Source organism: Phyllobates terribilis, unplaced genomic scaffold (assembly GCF_046119375.1).
Source record: "Phyllobates terribilis strain yellow unplaced genomic scaffold, ASM4611937v1 Scaffold_1__5_contigs__length_1240528914, whole genome shotgun sequence".
In the NCBI taxonomy this organism is placed as follows: domain Eukaryota; kingdom Metazoa; phylum Chordata; class Amphibia; order Anura; family Dendrobatidae; genus Phyllobates; species Phyllobates terribilis.
Window position 1 is genome coordinate 864,234,589 of NW_027362761.1, and position 17,279 is coordinate 864,251,867.

General features: G+C 39.8%; 1 protein-coding gene across 1 annotated transcript in view; it reads left to right on the forward strand.

Moving 5' to 3' along the window:
- The window catches only part of NFKB1 (nuclear factor kappa B subunit 1), a 176,668-nt gene extending 165,735 nt beyond the window's left edge, over positions 1–10,933 (forward strand). Inside the window, exons 22-24 of the mRNA XM_073639153.1 lie at positions 3,504–3,676; positions 9,544–9,688; positions 10,336–10,933. Of these exons, the coding sequence (XP_073495254.1) occupies positions 3,504–3,676; positions 9,544–9,688; positions 10,336–10,514 (497 nt within the window). The 3' untranslated portion in view covers positions 10,515–10,933. The remainder of the gene's footprint in view (positions 1–3,503; positions 3,677–9,543; positions 9,689–10,335) is intronic.
- The last annotated feature ends 6,346 nt before the right edge of the window (positions 10,934–17,279 follow it).

The following is a 17,279-nucleotide window of genomic DNA, read 5'->3' on the forward strand; positions in this document are numbered from 1 at the left end:
ACGACCCCCCAACTTTTCCAGTTAATATAAAGAGTTTGGGATATGCTCGCCATATAAGACTACCCCTCTTCTAACGCACATACGGTAAAAATTAAAAAAATCTGATTTGATTTCAATATGGTAATTTTAAAGTGATGAACCTTACCGGCGATTGGCTGGTTGTTGTATACAAATCCTGCTTGGATTGGTCAGCTCTCCCTGCCTGCCCAGCCCTCCCTGTCTCCAAGACTATCAGGGCGGTAGCACATCCTTCTGGCCCACCCTTGTATCCTATTACTGGTACCTCCTTCTCTGCCTCTCTGATCTCGCTCCTGAGGACTGCAAGTGACGAGGTGAGGGGGCGCCTCACCGGAAAGGTGTAAGTGAAGCAAGCTGCAGGCGTCTGGGACCCCCGGGGTATGGAAAAAAGAGAAAGAGCGGTGCTGTGCCCAGAAAAACACGCCTCTTTCACTCGTCTGGCCCGCCCTTGTATTGCCTCCTTCTCTGCCTCTCAGATCTCGCACATGCGCACCTGCGCCGCTTCACTGCAGTCCTCAGGAGCAAGATCTGAGAGGCGGAGAAGGAGGTAATACAAGGGCGGGCCAGACGAGTGAAAGAGGCGTGTTTTTCTGGGCACAGCACCGCTCTCTCTTTTCCATACCCCGGGCGTCCCGGACGCCTGCAGCTTGCTTCACTTACACTTTCCCGGTGAGGCGCCCCCCACCTCGTCACTGCAGTCCTCAGGAGCGAGATCAGACAGGCAGAGAAGGAGGTACCAGTAATAGGATACAAGGGCGGGCCAGAGGTATGTGCTACCGCTCTGATAGTCTTGGAGACGGAGGGCTTATAAATTACCATAAATACTGTATTTTTCGGACTATAAGATGCACCGGACCATAAGACACACCTAGGTTTTAGAGGAGGAAAATAGAAATAAAATGTAAGCAAAAAATGTGTTCACAATGCACTTTTAAGGGGGAGGTCTTCTGCTGACACTGGTATAGGCGTAATGTCCCCCAATTCTGACAATATCCCCCATCCTGGTATATATGCCCCCCCTTCCTTTTATACGTGGCCCCCATCCCCATCCTGGTATGCCTGGCATCCCTCCATCCTGGTATGCATGGCACCTCTCATCCCTATCCTGGTATGCATAACACCCCTCATCCCTATCCTGGTATGCATGGCACCCCTCATCCCTATCCTGGTATGCATAACACCCCTCATTCCTATTCTGGTATGCATGGCACACCTAATTCCTATCCTGGTATGCATGGCACACCTCAGCCTTATCCTGGTATGTATGGCCCCCTCATCTTTATCCTGTTATGTATGCCCCCCTCAGCCTTATCCTGGTATGTATGGCCCCCTCGCCTTTATCCTGTTATGTATGCCCCCTCATCCTTATTTTGGTATGCCTGGTCCCCCTAATTCCCATCATGCTGCACATAAAAAAAAATAAACACTTCTACTCACCTTTCTTCTCTCCTCCAGCGCTGCGTCCTGTCTGCCCGCCCGCACCGATCTCACCATGTGAGCCGCGCATGGGGTCACTACCATGCGCGGCTCACAAGGAGAGATCAGCTGCCGGAAGTCACTGCTCCCCACGCTGGGACTGTGTGCACGGGGAGCAGTGACTTCATGCTCCTTAATAGCTGGCACACAGCATAGCTGCATCGCAGATGGTTTTTGCAACTGCACTTGCTGACACTTTCAAAGTTTTCCCAATTTTTCAGACTGACTGACCTTCATTTCTTAAAGTAATGATGGCCACTCGTTTTTCTTTACTTAGCTACTTTTTTCTTGCCATAATACAAATTCTAACAGTCTCTATTCAGTAGGACTATCAGCTGTGTATCCACCAGACTTCTGCAAAACACAACTGATGGTCCCAACCCCATTTTTAAGGCAAGAAATCCCACTTATTAAACCTGACAGGGCACACCTGTGAAGTGAAAACCATGTCCGGTGACTACCTCTTGAAGCTCATCAAGAGAATGCCAAGGGTGTGCAAAGCAGTCATCAAAGCAAAAGGTGGCTACTTTGAAGAACCTAGAATATAAGACATATTTTCAGTTGTTTCACACTTTTTTGTTAAGTATATAATTCCACATGTGTTAATTCATAGTTTTGATGCCTTCAGTGTGAATGTACAATTTTCATAGTCATGAAAATACAGAAAAATCTTTAAATGAGAAGGTGTTTCCAAACTTTTGGTCTGTACTGTATTATATATATATATCCTCCTCCCCCAACATTAGGACTCTAAGGGTATACGCCCTATAAGATGACACACGGCGTATAAGACTACTCCTGACTTTTGAGAAGATTTTCAGGGGTTAAAAAGTCGTCTTATACGCCGGAAAATACAGTATATTACATTAACATATAACTTTTAATTGTATCATATAAAATCAACCTGAAATATAAAGCCAACTGATGACCAACAAACAACAAAACAGTGTATTAAAGTGCTAGTGCTCAGTATAACCAGTGCTATAAAAATTGGTTTGATCTCACCAACGTTTAAAGTTATTCTATCCACCACAGGTTTGTAAAGCAGGAGCAGAGAAAACAAAATACATTATAAAGGGGAAAAGTTATTTTTCTCCATCATCCCCGGTCGTGCCCATGCATTGCTTCTGCCCTCACAAGGGCAGTCCCCAAGCGTAGACCTGCTAGATGTTACCCACAAATAAATATGTAGCCTCTCCACACGTTTCCCCCTCCAGTTGGAGGGCTCATAAGTGGAGATTAGGGAATACAGGGGTACAAAAAATAAAGAGAGTGGAACTCCTGCAGTGGCAAGCAGTTCGGTGTTGGGTCTGGTAGGTCGTGTCAGTACTCATATACAAGAATTGGTCTATCAGGACACCATATTTGGTGTCGTTTTATGGTTTAAGGTGCTCATCCTCAATTAGGCGTCTGATGCCATTTCCGATCCTTGGATCACAGATCTCAGACTTTGAGACACAAGCGTCATATGCGATGTGTTCCTTCCGGTTTGCGAATGAGTCTGACGTAATTTCCGGCCCTTGAACCAGATATCCAAAATTTCAAGACATACGCGTCATATGCAGCGTCACTTCTGGTTCGATAGGGGATGATAATAGGGGAAAGGTTATTTTCCTCTATCACATTTTTTTTTCTCTGCTTTACTAGCCTGCGGTGAGGAGAATAACTTTGAACGTTGGTGAGATCAAACCAATTTTTATCTCGACCACTGGTTATACTGAGCACTAGCACTTTAATAGACGGTTTTGTTGTTTGTTGGTCGTCAGTTGGCTTTATATCTCAGTTTGATTTCATATGATACAATTAAAAGTTATATTTTAATGTAATATACTCTTTGCTGCATTCTATTGTCTCTGTGAGGTTTCATATAGGTCGGTTACATTTACCGTATCCTTGCTGACGTTCTTTCACAATAATCAGCCAATGTAATGCCAGATTAATACAATATTCTACAATGAGTTATAAAAACCAGACAACCCCTTTAAGCCAAAATAATCTTCATTTTCTAGGAGACATGAACAGCCTTAGTGATGACTCAAAGCAGAAACTTTACTCATTGTTACAAAGTGAAGATGCAGACAAGAACTGGTCCACACTGGCACAGCACCTTGGCTTGGGCATTTTAAACAATGCTTTTAGGTTAAGCCCCTTACCTTCCAAAACGGTACTGGACAATTTTGAGGTAAGCATGTCCTGTGTACTTGTCCCTGTTCAAGGGTAATTAAGAGAAGGTGACCAATTTTGAAAAACTGTATCTGGGCACAGAGTGTCCTTGCATCATGTGTCACCCATTCAGAGTTCATGTTTCATTTATCCACCACAAAATATACACAAAATCTAAACTGACTGGCTTCTATGGCCAATTATTTCTGAGAAAGTTGTCATGAGGCCTACTTTAATGTAAAATGAGTGTTGAGAGATAAAATTACACTAGCATTATGTCCTTTAGATGAGAAGGAAGAGGATGGTCACTGTAGTATAGTATTAGGAATGGCTGCTCTCAGGTCTTCTGTACATCTTGTACATTGCTCTTATGTGAGGCATTATAAATGATAGTAATAAAACTTTATGTAGCATCAACATGGTCTATGGCACTTTACAGTCAATGATTTTGAAGACTTCTTTATTGTCCTTTAACTTGTTCGTTACTTCCCTAATTGTAAAGTGCTGTTGAATATATTGATGTCGTATACAAAGAATATTTTTACTGTTTTAACATCTTAGGGCCCGATTCACCAAAGCTTTCATGCCAGAATTCTGGTGTAAAAGCTTTGAAAAGTTACAAAATGTATGCGCAACTTGGACTTGTGCCTTAATTTTTCAACTTTTGGCATCTTCAGACCAGTTTGTTCCCATTCTACCGAGATGGCCGATGCTTGGGAGGGACAGGGACGCAGAGACAGCCGCTCGTCAAATATACGATGAATGCATTTGCTAGACCACAAATCTTACTCCAGATTGTGTGCACCTCGCTGCAAATCCTAAGATGTATGCCGCTCGTCTGACATTCCTGATTTAATTTATAGGTGTACGTTTCTTCATGAGTCAGGAGTGTGACTCCAGCCTTCATCAAGATGGCCGAGATTGTATCTCCAATCCTGTCAGATCCAGAAATATTTGGACAGTGACAAGTTTTGACTTTTTAGCGGTTTACCAAAACATATTCAAGATCCAGCTATATAATCAGTATAGGCTTAAAGTGCAGACTCAAATTTATTTTGAGGGTATTCACATTCTACTTGGAGTAGGGATTGAGGAATTACAGCTCTTTAATATGTAACTGCCTCTTATTAAAAAGGTACCGAAAGTAATTGGACAGTTATCTCAAATGCTTTTTAATGGGCTGCATGAGCTATTCCCTCATTAATCCATTATCAGTTAAGCAGGTAAAAGGTCTGGAAACTGATTTCAGGTGTGGCACTTGCATTTGGAAGCTGTTGCTGTGAACCCACAACTTGGTCAAAGGAACTCTCATTGGAAGATAAACAGTCCATCACTAGGCTGATAAAGAGAAATCCATCAGACTGATAGCAGAAATGTTAGGACTGGCTAAATAAAAGAGCACCCTCGTGAGTTTGGGAACTTAAAAAGGCCAGAACGTCCAAGGAAGACAACAGTAGTGGATGATTGCAGAATCCTTTACATGGTGAAGAAAAACCACTTCAGAACATTGCTGTCCCCCCCCCCCCCAAGTGAATAACACTCTCCAGGAAGTAGGTGTTTCAGTATCTAAGTCTACCATAAAGAGAAGACTTCATGAGAAGAAATACAGAGGGTTCACCACAAGGTACAAACCATTAATCAGTCATAAAAATAGAAAGGTCAGATCAGATTGTGCCAAAAAAAAAATCTAAAAGAAGCCAGTCCAGTTTTGGAAAAGCATTCTTTGGACAAATGAAACTAAGATCAACCTGTACCAGAATGATGGGAAGAAAGTATGAAGGCGGCTTGGAACGGCTCATGATCCAAAACACACAACATCCTCTGTAAAACACGGTGGAGGCAGTTTAATGGCATGAGCATGCACTGCTTCACCAGTGTTTCTTGATGTGACTGAAGGCAGAAGTAACCGGATGAATTCTGAAGAGCACAGGACTTTACTTTGTGCTAAGATTCAACCAAATGCAGCAAGGTAGATTGGTCAGCACTTCAAAGTACAGATGGACAATTATAGAAAACATACTGTAAAAGCAACCCACTAGTTTTTTAAGGCAAAATTGCAATATTCTGCAGTGGCTGAGTCACTCACCAGATCTCAACCCCATCGAGCATGCATTTCACATACTTAAGGCAAAACTTAATGGAAAAGAAGTACGGCACTCTCAGTGAGTGTAAGTGCCCGGGTAGGATCCCATTCCCTATATGTCAAGTAGTAGAAAAAATCCGGCCTTCTGAAGTGGGTATGATCAAATAACATTAATTATTTTATTTATCGTGGTCATTGTTAACAATGTGTATAATACGTGACGTTTTGAGCGTCTTTTTGAAACATACACTGTGGATATAATAAACATAAAAAAATATGCCATGAACACTAATATAGAAAGAAAAAAAATGACAATGTTCAAGTGAAAATCATCTAAAACATGTGGATACAAAAGTCAGGTTTTATATAAGAACAATGTACAGATGGATATTGTAGTATCTGAGTTTTACAACATAATAGCCCAAAATTAATAGAGGGTAAAAGATTGGCAAATTCCTAGTAAAGAATATGGTGTAAAGGCTGCGAGGTCTAAATAGCACAAAAATAATCACAAAATAAGATACTACAATATCCGTCTGTACCGTTGTTCTTCTATTAAACTGGACTTCTGTATCCTGATGTTTTAGATGATTTTCACCTGATCATTAGGCCTTGCTTTTTCGTATATTATATTGCTCATGGCATATTTTGTTTATGGTTATATCCACACCATGTTTGAAGAAGGTCTTAGACGACTGAAACGTCATGATTATACACATGGTCAACAAGGACCACTATAAATAAAATTATTCACATTATTTCATCTTACCCACTTCAGAGTGCTGGATTTTTTCTACTTTAAGACCATACTTAAACTTTTGTTCGTGGGACAACCCCTTTATTTTAATCACTAGATCTTGGAATAATAATAATTTCCACAATTGGATGCGTTTATCTCAGCACAGGAACATTTTATTTAATCTTATAAATGTTCCCCTGCTGTGTACTGTGTAATGGCCGTGTCTGACCGTTTATGGAACATGGTCTGATCATACCACAGCTCCTGGGCAGAGGAGGAAGCAAAAGAGTATACAGACATTACAGCATGGGATCACAGCTGATTCTGAGGCAAAACATTTCACTGCCTGTTTTTAATCCATGTTTACTTCAAAGAAAGAATCCACTGTGATCCCCGGCTGTAATGTCTGTATATTCTCTCTTTTGCTTCCTCCCCTGCCTAGGATCTATGGTATGATCTGACCATGTTCCTCCACGGTCAGACACAGCCATTACACAGTACACAGCAGGGGCACATTTATAAGATTATCTCAGCACAGGGACATTTTATTTAAACACATCCAATTGTGGAAATTATTATTATTCCAAGAGCTATTGGTTAAAATAAACTTTTGTTATTGGGAAAATCCCTTTAAGGCAAGAAGAGCCACAAACAAGCAAGAACTGGAGTCAGCTGCAGTAAAGGATTTGCAAGGCATCACAACAGAGGAAACCCAGTGTTTGGGTGACGTCTGTGGCTTCCGGACTTCAGTCATTGCCTGCAAAGGATTCTCTACAAAGTATTTAAAATTAACATTTTATTAATGATTAAGTTAATTTGTTCATTTACTTTTGAGTCCTGAAATAAGGAGTCTTTGTATAAAAATGGTTGCAATACCTAAACATTTTACAGGATATTTTTGTTCATCCCCTTTAATTAAACCTGAAAGTCTACACTTCAATTGTATCTCAGTTGCTTCATTTTAAATCTAACATAGTGGCATGATGATCACAAATCACAAAGATTCGGTCACTGTCCAAATACACTGCTCAAAAAAATAAAGGGAACACTCAAATAACACATCCTAGATCTGATTGAATGAAATATTCTCATTGAATACTTTGTTCTGTACAAAGTTGAATGTGCTGACAACAAAATCACACAAAAATCATCAATGGAAATCAAATTCATTAACCAATGGAGGCCTGGACCCCAAAATTAAAGTGGAAAAACACACTACAGGCCGATCCAACTTTGATGTAATGTCCTTAAAGCAAGTCAAAATGAGGCTCAGTATTATGTGTGGCCTCCACGTGCTTGTATGACCTCCCTACAACGCCTGGGCATGCTCCTGATGAGGTTGCGGATGGTCTCCTGTGGGATCTCCTCCCAGACCTGGACTAAAGCATCCGCCAACTCCTGGACAGTCTGTGGTGCAACGTGACGTTGGTGGATGGAGCGAGACATGATGTCCCAGATGTGCTCAATCGGATTCAGGTCTGGGGAACGGGCAGGCCAGTCCACAGCTTCAATGCTTTCATCTTGCAGGAACTGCTGACACACTTCAGCCACATGAGGTCTGGCATTGTCCTGCATTAGGAGGAACTCAGTGCCAACCGCACCAGCATATGGTCTCACAAGGGGTCTGAGGATCTCATCTAATGGCAGTCAGGCTACCTCTGGCGAGCACATGGAGGGCTGTGCGGCCCTCCAAAGAAATGCCACCCCACACCATTACTGACCCACTGCCAAACCGGTCATGCTGAAGGATGTTGCAGGCAGCAGATCGCTCTCCATGGCGTCTCCATACTCTGTCACATGTGCTCAGTGTGAACCTGCTTTCATCTGTGAAGAGCACAGGGCGCCAGTGAGGACTGTGCCAATCCTGGTGTTCTGTGGCAAATGCCAAGCGTCCTGCACGGTGTTGGGCTGTGAGCACAACCCCCATCTGTGGACGTTGGGCCCTCATACCACCCTCATGGAGTCGGTTTCTAATCGTTTGTGCAGACACCTGCACATTTGTGGCCTGCTGGAGGTTATTTTGCAGGGCTCTGGCAGTGCTCCTCCTGTTCCTCCTTGCACAAATGGCGGAGGTAGCGGTCCTGCTGCTGGGTTGTTGCCCTCCTACAGCCCCCTCCACATCTCCTGGTGTACTGGTCTGTCTCCTGGTAGCGTCTTCAGCCTCTGGACACTACGCTGACAGACACAGCAAACCTTCTTGCCACAGCTCGCATTGATGTGCCATCCTGGATGAGCTGCACTACCTGAGCAACTTCTGTGGGTTGTAGAGTCTGTTTCTTGCTACAAGTGTGAAAGCACAACCAACATTCTAAACTGACCAAAACATCAGCCAGAAAGCATTGGTACCAAGATGTGGTCTGTGGAGAACCACTCCTTTATTGAGTGTGTCTTGATAATTGCCAATAATTTCCATCTATTGTCTATTCCAACAGCATGTGAAATTGATTGTCAATCAGTGTTGCTTCCTAAGTGGACAGTTTGATTTCACAGAAGTTTGATTTACTTGGAGTTATATTCTGTTGTTTAAGTGTTCCCTTTATTATTTTGAGCAGTGTATTTCTGTACCTAACCAACTCCAATCCTCACCATTCAAGTTCTTAGATCAGCATTTCTTAACCTCATGTCCTCACGGCTCCCCAACAGATGAAGCTTTCAGGATTTCCTCTGTATTGCCCAAGTGATGGAATTATTATCAAAGCATCAGAAATTGCCACTGGTTCTCTCACTTGTGCAATACTAAGGAAAACCTGAAAATATGATTTACTGTGGACCATGAAGATTGGTGTTTAGGAAACAGTGTCTTAGATGCTCAACAGCTTTGCGATGACACGACACAAAAACATCATGCATACGATTGCAATAGCCAAAAAAGGATATAGTGGGCCATAGAAGCCTAGGCCTACCAAAGTCATACGGTCCTGCCTTGGCTGTATGGCTGACTGCCTGTCAGTCTGTTTAGTACTAAAAAGAAATAATGTGTTATATAATAAGTCAAGTCCTAAAAAAGTTAAGTGACAGCAGCTGGTTTAAGTTTTCCAAATTAATGTTTCCTACCACACTACAGGTTTCCGGAGGAACGGTAACAGAGCTTCTGACTGCCTTGAAAACAATGTCATTCACAGAAGCTGTTGATATCATCGAGCAGTCACTGCCAAGCATTAAACATACACCCCAATCCTCTGACTCTCTTTCTCAGGCACCAGAAAAAGGTGAGCATGTCCTTGTATTCTAGACAAGACAGAGGGATTCAGTCCAGAAAGACCTCTGAAGCTGTAAAAATGCATTGACTGGTATGAGTACTTACTCAGACACATCCTAATCCAAATGGTTTATTCTGCAGGTCAATACAATTAAGGTGATGACCAATTTATATAGTGTATTTCTTTTTGTTTTACTTATTAAAAAAAATTAAACTGCAGCTGTTAATAAACAAAAAATATAGATATATGTTAGAGCTACTAGGTTAGTGACCATGCTGAAGATCACAGCATGACCTGGCTACATTGCAACTTAAGTGTGGAGCTATAAGGTAATAGATTGCCTGGGCGGAGATATTGAGGAGGTGGGGCTCACTCTTAGACATCTCTGCTGTTCATAAACCCTGGACTACTTTGCTAGTCAGGGAAAAGGTACATTCTGCTGCTCACCAAGGAAGAAGTAGTTCTCAGAAGGATCAGCAGCTCATCCATTTTTCTAGTAGGCCTCTCGAGGTGAATGAGCCGGGGGGCAGCCATTCTATACCCTGCTAAAGATACTCTACTCCTAGAGCAAATGGATCTCTGGTCTATAATTTACATAAAAACATGTAAACTTGATTTTAAAACACTGAATTTCTTTTTCATTTTCTTTTCCATAGATCCAGAGTCTGTGGCATCAGATGACTACAAACAGCAGTACCACGAGAGTATGTGTGACAGCGGGGTGGAAACGTCCTTTAGAAAGTTGAACATTTCACATTGTGTATTTGAGAAAGTAGGGCCTGGACTCTCAGATCTCCAGTCTGAACAGGATGCTCCTCTCATCTGCAATAATTAAATTGTGCTCAATAAGAAAGGACTATGCTTTCGGAGCGTGACTGTTTTACACTGGAAGCACCAGAGTCACTGAAAAGGCTTGCGGCTTGGAGCCAGTGTATAGACTTACTTATAGCACTTCCAAGTGTGTAACCAAAGATGATGAATGTCGGTCGCTTATGTTATAGGGCAGGAACTTGGAGGTTTGCACATTTTTTAGGTTTGTTGCACTTAATATAATAATTCTGGATTTTCTGCCATTTTCTCCAGTTATTTGCCATTAGAACGGTTTGCGACCTAATTATTTACATATTGCTGTGGAAAACATATCAAGGCTGACACCTTGTAACCATTTTTATGTCTTTCTTTTTAATTACCTAATATTATATATTTTTCAGAAGGTTTTATATTGTGCATTTTATAATAAAATTAAAAATCCTTGCAGAGTCATCTCTTCTTGATTTATAATTGATTCCTCATTTTTACATTATATAAATATTCACGGTCCAGTGATAAAAATATCACAATCAATAGTTATTTTTTTTTACCTATGAAATGTTTCTGATGGAATAGAACATGGCACAATTTTTTGCCACTTGAGAGAAAAAAGGGATATTAAAAGAAACCTATTAAAGTAGTTGGCTGGCTGTTTAAAAGTAACGTATTACCTTTCATTGAAATCCTGTTTGTAATAAGAACAGAAAGTATCTACCTAAGTTCACTCTTAAGAGTGAAAAGGGGTTAAAAAAATAACCCTAAAACCAGAAGACTCAGTCATTTTGGGCCTCCAGGGAACAGCACCTTTTTTTTGTTTTGTTTCTTAATGTCCTTGCTAGAGTCTCCTTGTGTGCCCCGTTTACTTTTCCAGACAAGATGGCCACATAAAGGTTTGTTTTTTTGCGGGACGATTATTACCCATTTCTAATGGCACCATTTTGAGGTACAAAGCAAATTTTTTTGGGGGTGGGTGGGGGCTGAATGGAAAAAAAAAAGCCAGCGATTGTGTGCAATCTTATTTTTTTAACAGAATTACATCGCGTAGTGTAAGGACATTAACTTTATTCTAAGGGTAAGTTTAATTTTTTTTTTATTATGTTTTGAAACTTTTGCACAATGAAGGACTCAAAATATATTTTGTGTGTGTTACCATATTATGAGAAGCTTAACCTTCTATTCATCAGTAATGAAAAAAAAAGAGGATAGATACGTGCAAAAGATTGGTTGCAATTCCTAAATTTGAACAACGTAAATATTTATTTAGTAACAAACACAACAACCTAGACAAGACAAATAAAAACATTAAGGCCACGGCCCCACTATCAGTATTTGGTCAGTATTCAGTCAGTATTTTTTCTCAGGAGTGGGAGCCAAAACCCGGAGCACGTAATAAATACAGAATTGGTGACTTGTTCCTATTATACCTTTTCTCTGATTGTTCCTCACCTGGTTTTGGCTCCCACTCCTGAGAAAAAATACTGACCGAATACTGACCAAATACTGATAGTGGGGCCGTGGCCTTAAAATTGTGCAAGAACCTGTTTCCTAGGCCAAAGATTGGCACTGGGATAGCACCCATATAATAGTCATGATAACCAATAGAACCATGTAAATCTGGTGGATATAAGAGATAAATATGAATGGGCACTACCTTTAAAAGTGATATCAAGATGCATTTAGTAAAGAAGAAAAGTGCAATGCGCATGTACAGACAAATAGTGCAGTATAAAAAGATGAAAAAGAAAATAAGCAACAGATATGTGCAATAAAGTACCATAGTCACCAGTTAAATTTGCTCATAGAAAAAGCATCATATGGGAAACCCGAGGAAGCCACCTCCTATGGCGATACGCATGGGGTCCTTTTTCCCATATGATGCTTTTAATATAAGCTAATGGATCTGGTGGTAATTTTCCCATGGCACTTTATTGCACACATCATGGCTTATTTTCTGTTATATATTCTTTTGATACGGCATTATCTGTCTGTACACCTTTCTTTACTGAATGCTACTTGACCTCACATTAGGGGTAGTTTTCATTCATACTCATCTCTAAATGTACAGCACATTTACATGACTATTGGTTATCATGATTGTTATATGGGTTGTATCCCAGTGCCAATCTTTGGCCAAGGAAACATGTTCTGGCACAACGGCACAATTTTAAATGTTATTTGTCTTGTACAGGCTTTTGTGTTTGTTACTAAATATTTACATTGTTCACATTTAGAAAGTGCAACCGATCTTCTGTACGGGTCTTTCCGTTTTTTATTTCATTTGTCATTCAAATAATCTGTTAGCGACTGAGCTAATTTTGACCTTAATGACCAAGCCAAATTTTAGAAATCTGACCAGGGTCACTTAATGTGGTAATAACTTTGGAACGCTTGAACAAATCCCAGTCATTCTGAGAATGTTTTTTCGTGACACATTATACTTTGTTGGTGGTAAATTTAGATCAACATTTTTTGCGTTTGTTAAAATATCGCAGTTTGAGAAAATATTGAAAAAGAAAATAAAATCGCAATTTTCAAACTATCAATTTTTATATCCTTAAACCAGAAAGTCATGCTGTATAAAATTATTAATTAACATTTCCCATAGGTCTACTTTACATCTGCATCATTTTTCAAATATTTTATTTTGTTAGGATTTTACAGGGGTTTAGCAGCAATTTCTCATCATTTTTTCAAGAAGTTTACAAAACTTGTTTCTTTAGGAACCTATTCAGATTTAAATGGACTTTGAGGGGCGCATTGATTGGTAACTCCCCAAAAGTGATACAGTTTTAAAAACCGCACCCCTCAAATACTTAAACTGCAGGCAGGAAATTTTTTAACCCTTCAGGCACTACACAGGTATTAATACAAAGTGGAATGAATAAATTTTACCACTAAAATTTTCATCTGAGCACGCTGATTTTTATAATATATATACACACACACACACACACACACACACACACACACACATACATACAGTTATGTCCATATATATTTGGACAGAAACAACATTTTTCTAATTTTGGTTCTAGACATTACCACAATGAATTTTAAACAAAACAATTCAGATGCAGTTGAAGTTCAGACTTTCAGCTTTCATTTGAGGGTATCCACATTAAAATTGGATGAAGGGTTTAGGAGTTTCAGCTCCTTAACATGTGCAACCCTGTTTTTAAAGGGACCAAAAGTAATTGGACAGATTAAATAATTGTAAATAAAATGTTCATTTCTAGTACTTGGTTGAAAACCCTTTGTTGGCAATGACTGCCTGAAGTCTTGAACTCATGGACATCACCAGACGCTGTGTTTCCTCCTTTTTGATGCTCTGCCAGGCCTTCACTGCGGTGGTTTTCAGTTGCTGTTTGTTTGTGGGCCTTTCTGTCTGAAGTTTAGTCTTTAACAAGTGAAATGCGGCTCAATTGGGTTGAGATCAGGTGACTGACTTGGCCATTCAAGAATATTCCACTTCTTTGCTTTAATAAACTCCTGGGTTGCTTTGGCTTTATGTTTTGGGTCATTGTCCATCTGTAGTATGAAACGACAACCAATCAGTTTGGCTTCATTTGGCTGGATCTGAGCACACAGTATGGCTCTGAATACATCAGAATTCATTCGGCGGCTTCTGTCCTGTGCCACATCATCAATAAACACTAGTGACCCAGTGCCACAGGCAGCCATGCATGCCCAAGCCATCACACTGCCTCCGCCGTATTTTACAGATGATGTGGTATGCTTTGGATCATGAGCTGTACCACGCCTTCACCATACTTTTCTCTTTCCATCATTCTGGTAGAGGTTGATCTTGGTTTCATCTGTCCAAAGAATGTTCTTCCAGAACTGTGCTGGCTTTTTTAGATGTTTTTTAGCAAAGTCCAGTCTAGCCTTTTTCTTCTTGATGCTTATGAGTGGCTTGCACCATGCAGTGAACCCTCTGTATTGACTTTCATGCAGTCTTCTCTTTATGTTAGATTTGGATATTGATACGCCTACCTCCTGGAGAGTGTTGTTCACTTGGTTGGCTGTTGTGAAGGGGTTTCTCTTCACCATGGAGATTATTCTGCGATCATCCACCACTGTTGTCTTCTGTGGGTGCCCAGGTCTTTTTGCATTGATGAGTTCACCAGTGCTTTCTTTCTTTCTCAGGATGTACCAAACTGTAGATTTTGCCACTCCTAATATTGTAGCAATTTCTCGGATGGGTTTTTTCTGTTTTTGCAGCTTAAGGATGGCTTGTTTCACCTGCATGGAGAGCTCCTTTGACCGCATGTTTACTTCACACCAAAACCTTCCAAATGCAAGCACCACACCTCAAATCAACTCCATGCCTTTTATCTGCTTAATTGAGAATGACATAACGAAGGGATTGTCCACACCTGTCCACGAAATAGCCTTGGAGTCAATTGTCCAATTACTTTTGGTCCCTTTAAAAACAGGGTGGCACATGTTAAGGAGCTGAAACTCCTAAACCCTTCATCCAATTTTAATGTGGATACCCTCAAATGAAAGCTGAAAGTCTGAACTGCAACTGCATCTGAATTGTTTTGTTTAAAATTCATTGTGGTAATGTCTAGAACCAAAATTAGAAAAATGTTGTCTCTGTCCAAATATATATGGACCTAACTGTGTGTATATATATATATATATATATATATATATATATATATATATATATATATATATATATATATTACACACGCATACATACACATACACTGCTCAAAAAAATAAAAGGGAACACTTAAACAACAGAATATAACTCCAAGTAAATCAAACTTCTGTGAAATCAAAATGCCAAGAGTGTGCAAAGCAGTCATCAAAGCAAAAGGTGGCTACTTTGAAGATCCTAGAATATAAGACATATTTTCAGTTGTTTCACACTTTTTTGTTAAGTATATAATTCCACATGTGTTAATTCATAGTTTTGATGCCTTCAGTGTGAATGTACAATTTTCAAAGTCATGAAAATACAGAAAAATCTTTAATTGAGAAGGTGTGTCCAAACTTTTGGGCTGTACTAATATGTGTATGTGTATGTATATATGTATGTATATATATATATATATATATATATATATATATATATATATATATATATACACATATATATATATATATATATACACATATATATATATATATATACACACATACATATACATATATACATATACATACACACACAAACATGTAAATGTGTTCAGAAACCTCTGTTTGGACAAACAGCAGGGCTCGGAAGAGAAGGAGGGCAAATTGAAATTTGGAACACAAATTTGGCTGAAAAAGATTACGGATACCATGTCGCATTTTCAGGGTCCCTAAGGTGCCTAAACAGCAGAACCCCCCGACAAGTGACCCCATTTTCAAAACTACACCCATCAAGAATTTTATGCAGGGGTATAGTGAGCGTTTGGAACCCTGAGGTATTACACAGAATTTGATAACATTAGGTCGTCAAATTGAAAATTTTTATTTTTTTCAATATAATATTGCTTTAGCCCTAAATTTCTCACTTTTGCAAGAGGCAACACCACAATATGGATCCCACAGTTTGTTTTCCACTGTCTTAGGAGCGTGGCGATACCCCACATGTAGTCAAAAAGTTCTGTTTGGACAAACGGCAGAGCTTGGACAGGAAGGGGCACTATTTGAATTTTGGAACATAAATTTGGCTCTATTTGGAATAGATATCTGCAGAGTCTCTGTGGTTCAAGAACAGAAAACTCACATAAAATGTCTTTTTGTAAATTATACCCTCTAATGTATTTGTCTAAGGAGGTAGTGAGTAGTTTGAGACCACCATTCTTTATGCAGCTGATGCAACATAAGTTTGAAAAATTACAATTTGTATTTTCTTCACTGTCACTTTCATGAATCTTTTTTTGGACATTCTGAGGCACACACCTCAAATTTTATTGAACTAGTTTTTCAGTGTTCAGAAATACATCCAATATGGCACTAATGTGAGCACTGGACACACGGCTGTACCCATATAATAGATGGCGCACCATTTAGAGTAAAATTGATGGAATTCCAGGACCCATTCAAAACTTACAGAGACATTGAGCTACCAAACAGGAAAATCCTTCCAGGAATTATTACTCACAGAGGGACGCATGCCCCTAAAAACGTATTTGCTGATTATAAAACTTGGTGTTGCTAACAAAACATTGTCTTGCAATTTTGTATAGTGTAGCAAGAAGAATAAACTGTACTGGAGTGGAGGGAAAAATGTTCAAAATGTGGCAAACCTGAGTTTGTTCCAAAGATGAAATAACACCAGCAGGACTAGAATAACAGGTTTATCTTTCAGAGACAGGTCGTACAATGTCTGTTTAGCGCCATCAATCCCCTATATAAAAGGGACGAATGTGCAAATAGACGTGGTACACCATAACAGGCTCCCGCCCGCCAAGTTAGGAACCCCTATGTGCACAAAACAACCAATGCCCTACAGAATCCTGAAAGTATTGTCTGGTTCAGGAGGTTCGGAAAGAACCATGTAGTAAAACCCATAGTGTATAAGTACAGAACAGCCTCATTATTAGAGATCCTCCAATAAAATGATCATGCCTGTATCACCAACATAAATAATATACAAGTAATATATATGCAAATAACAGTTTTGTGTAGCAAGATAGTCGTAAAAAACAGTCAAACTAAGATGAATGGTCAAAAATATTTTTGTGAGTAATCAAGTCCTGGAATTGTCAGATGACCTAACTTTTCAAGAATATTTGTGGGGTCATTCTTGAGTTTACAGACGTGGGCAAGTGGACGAGAATTTGTG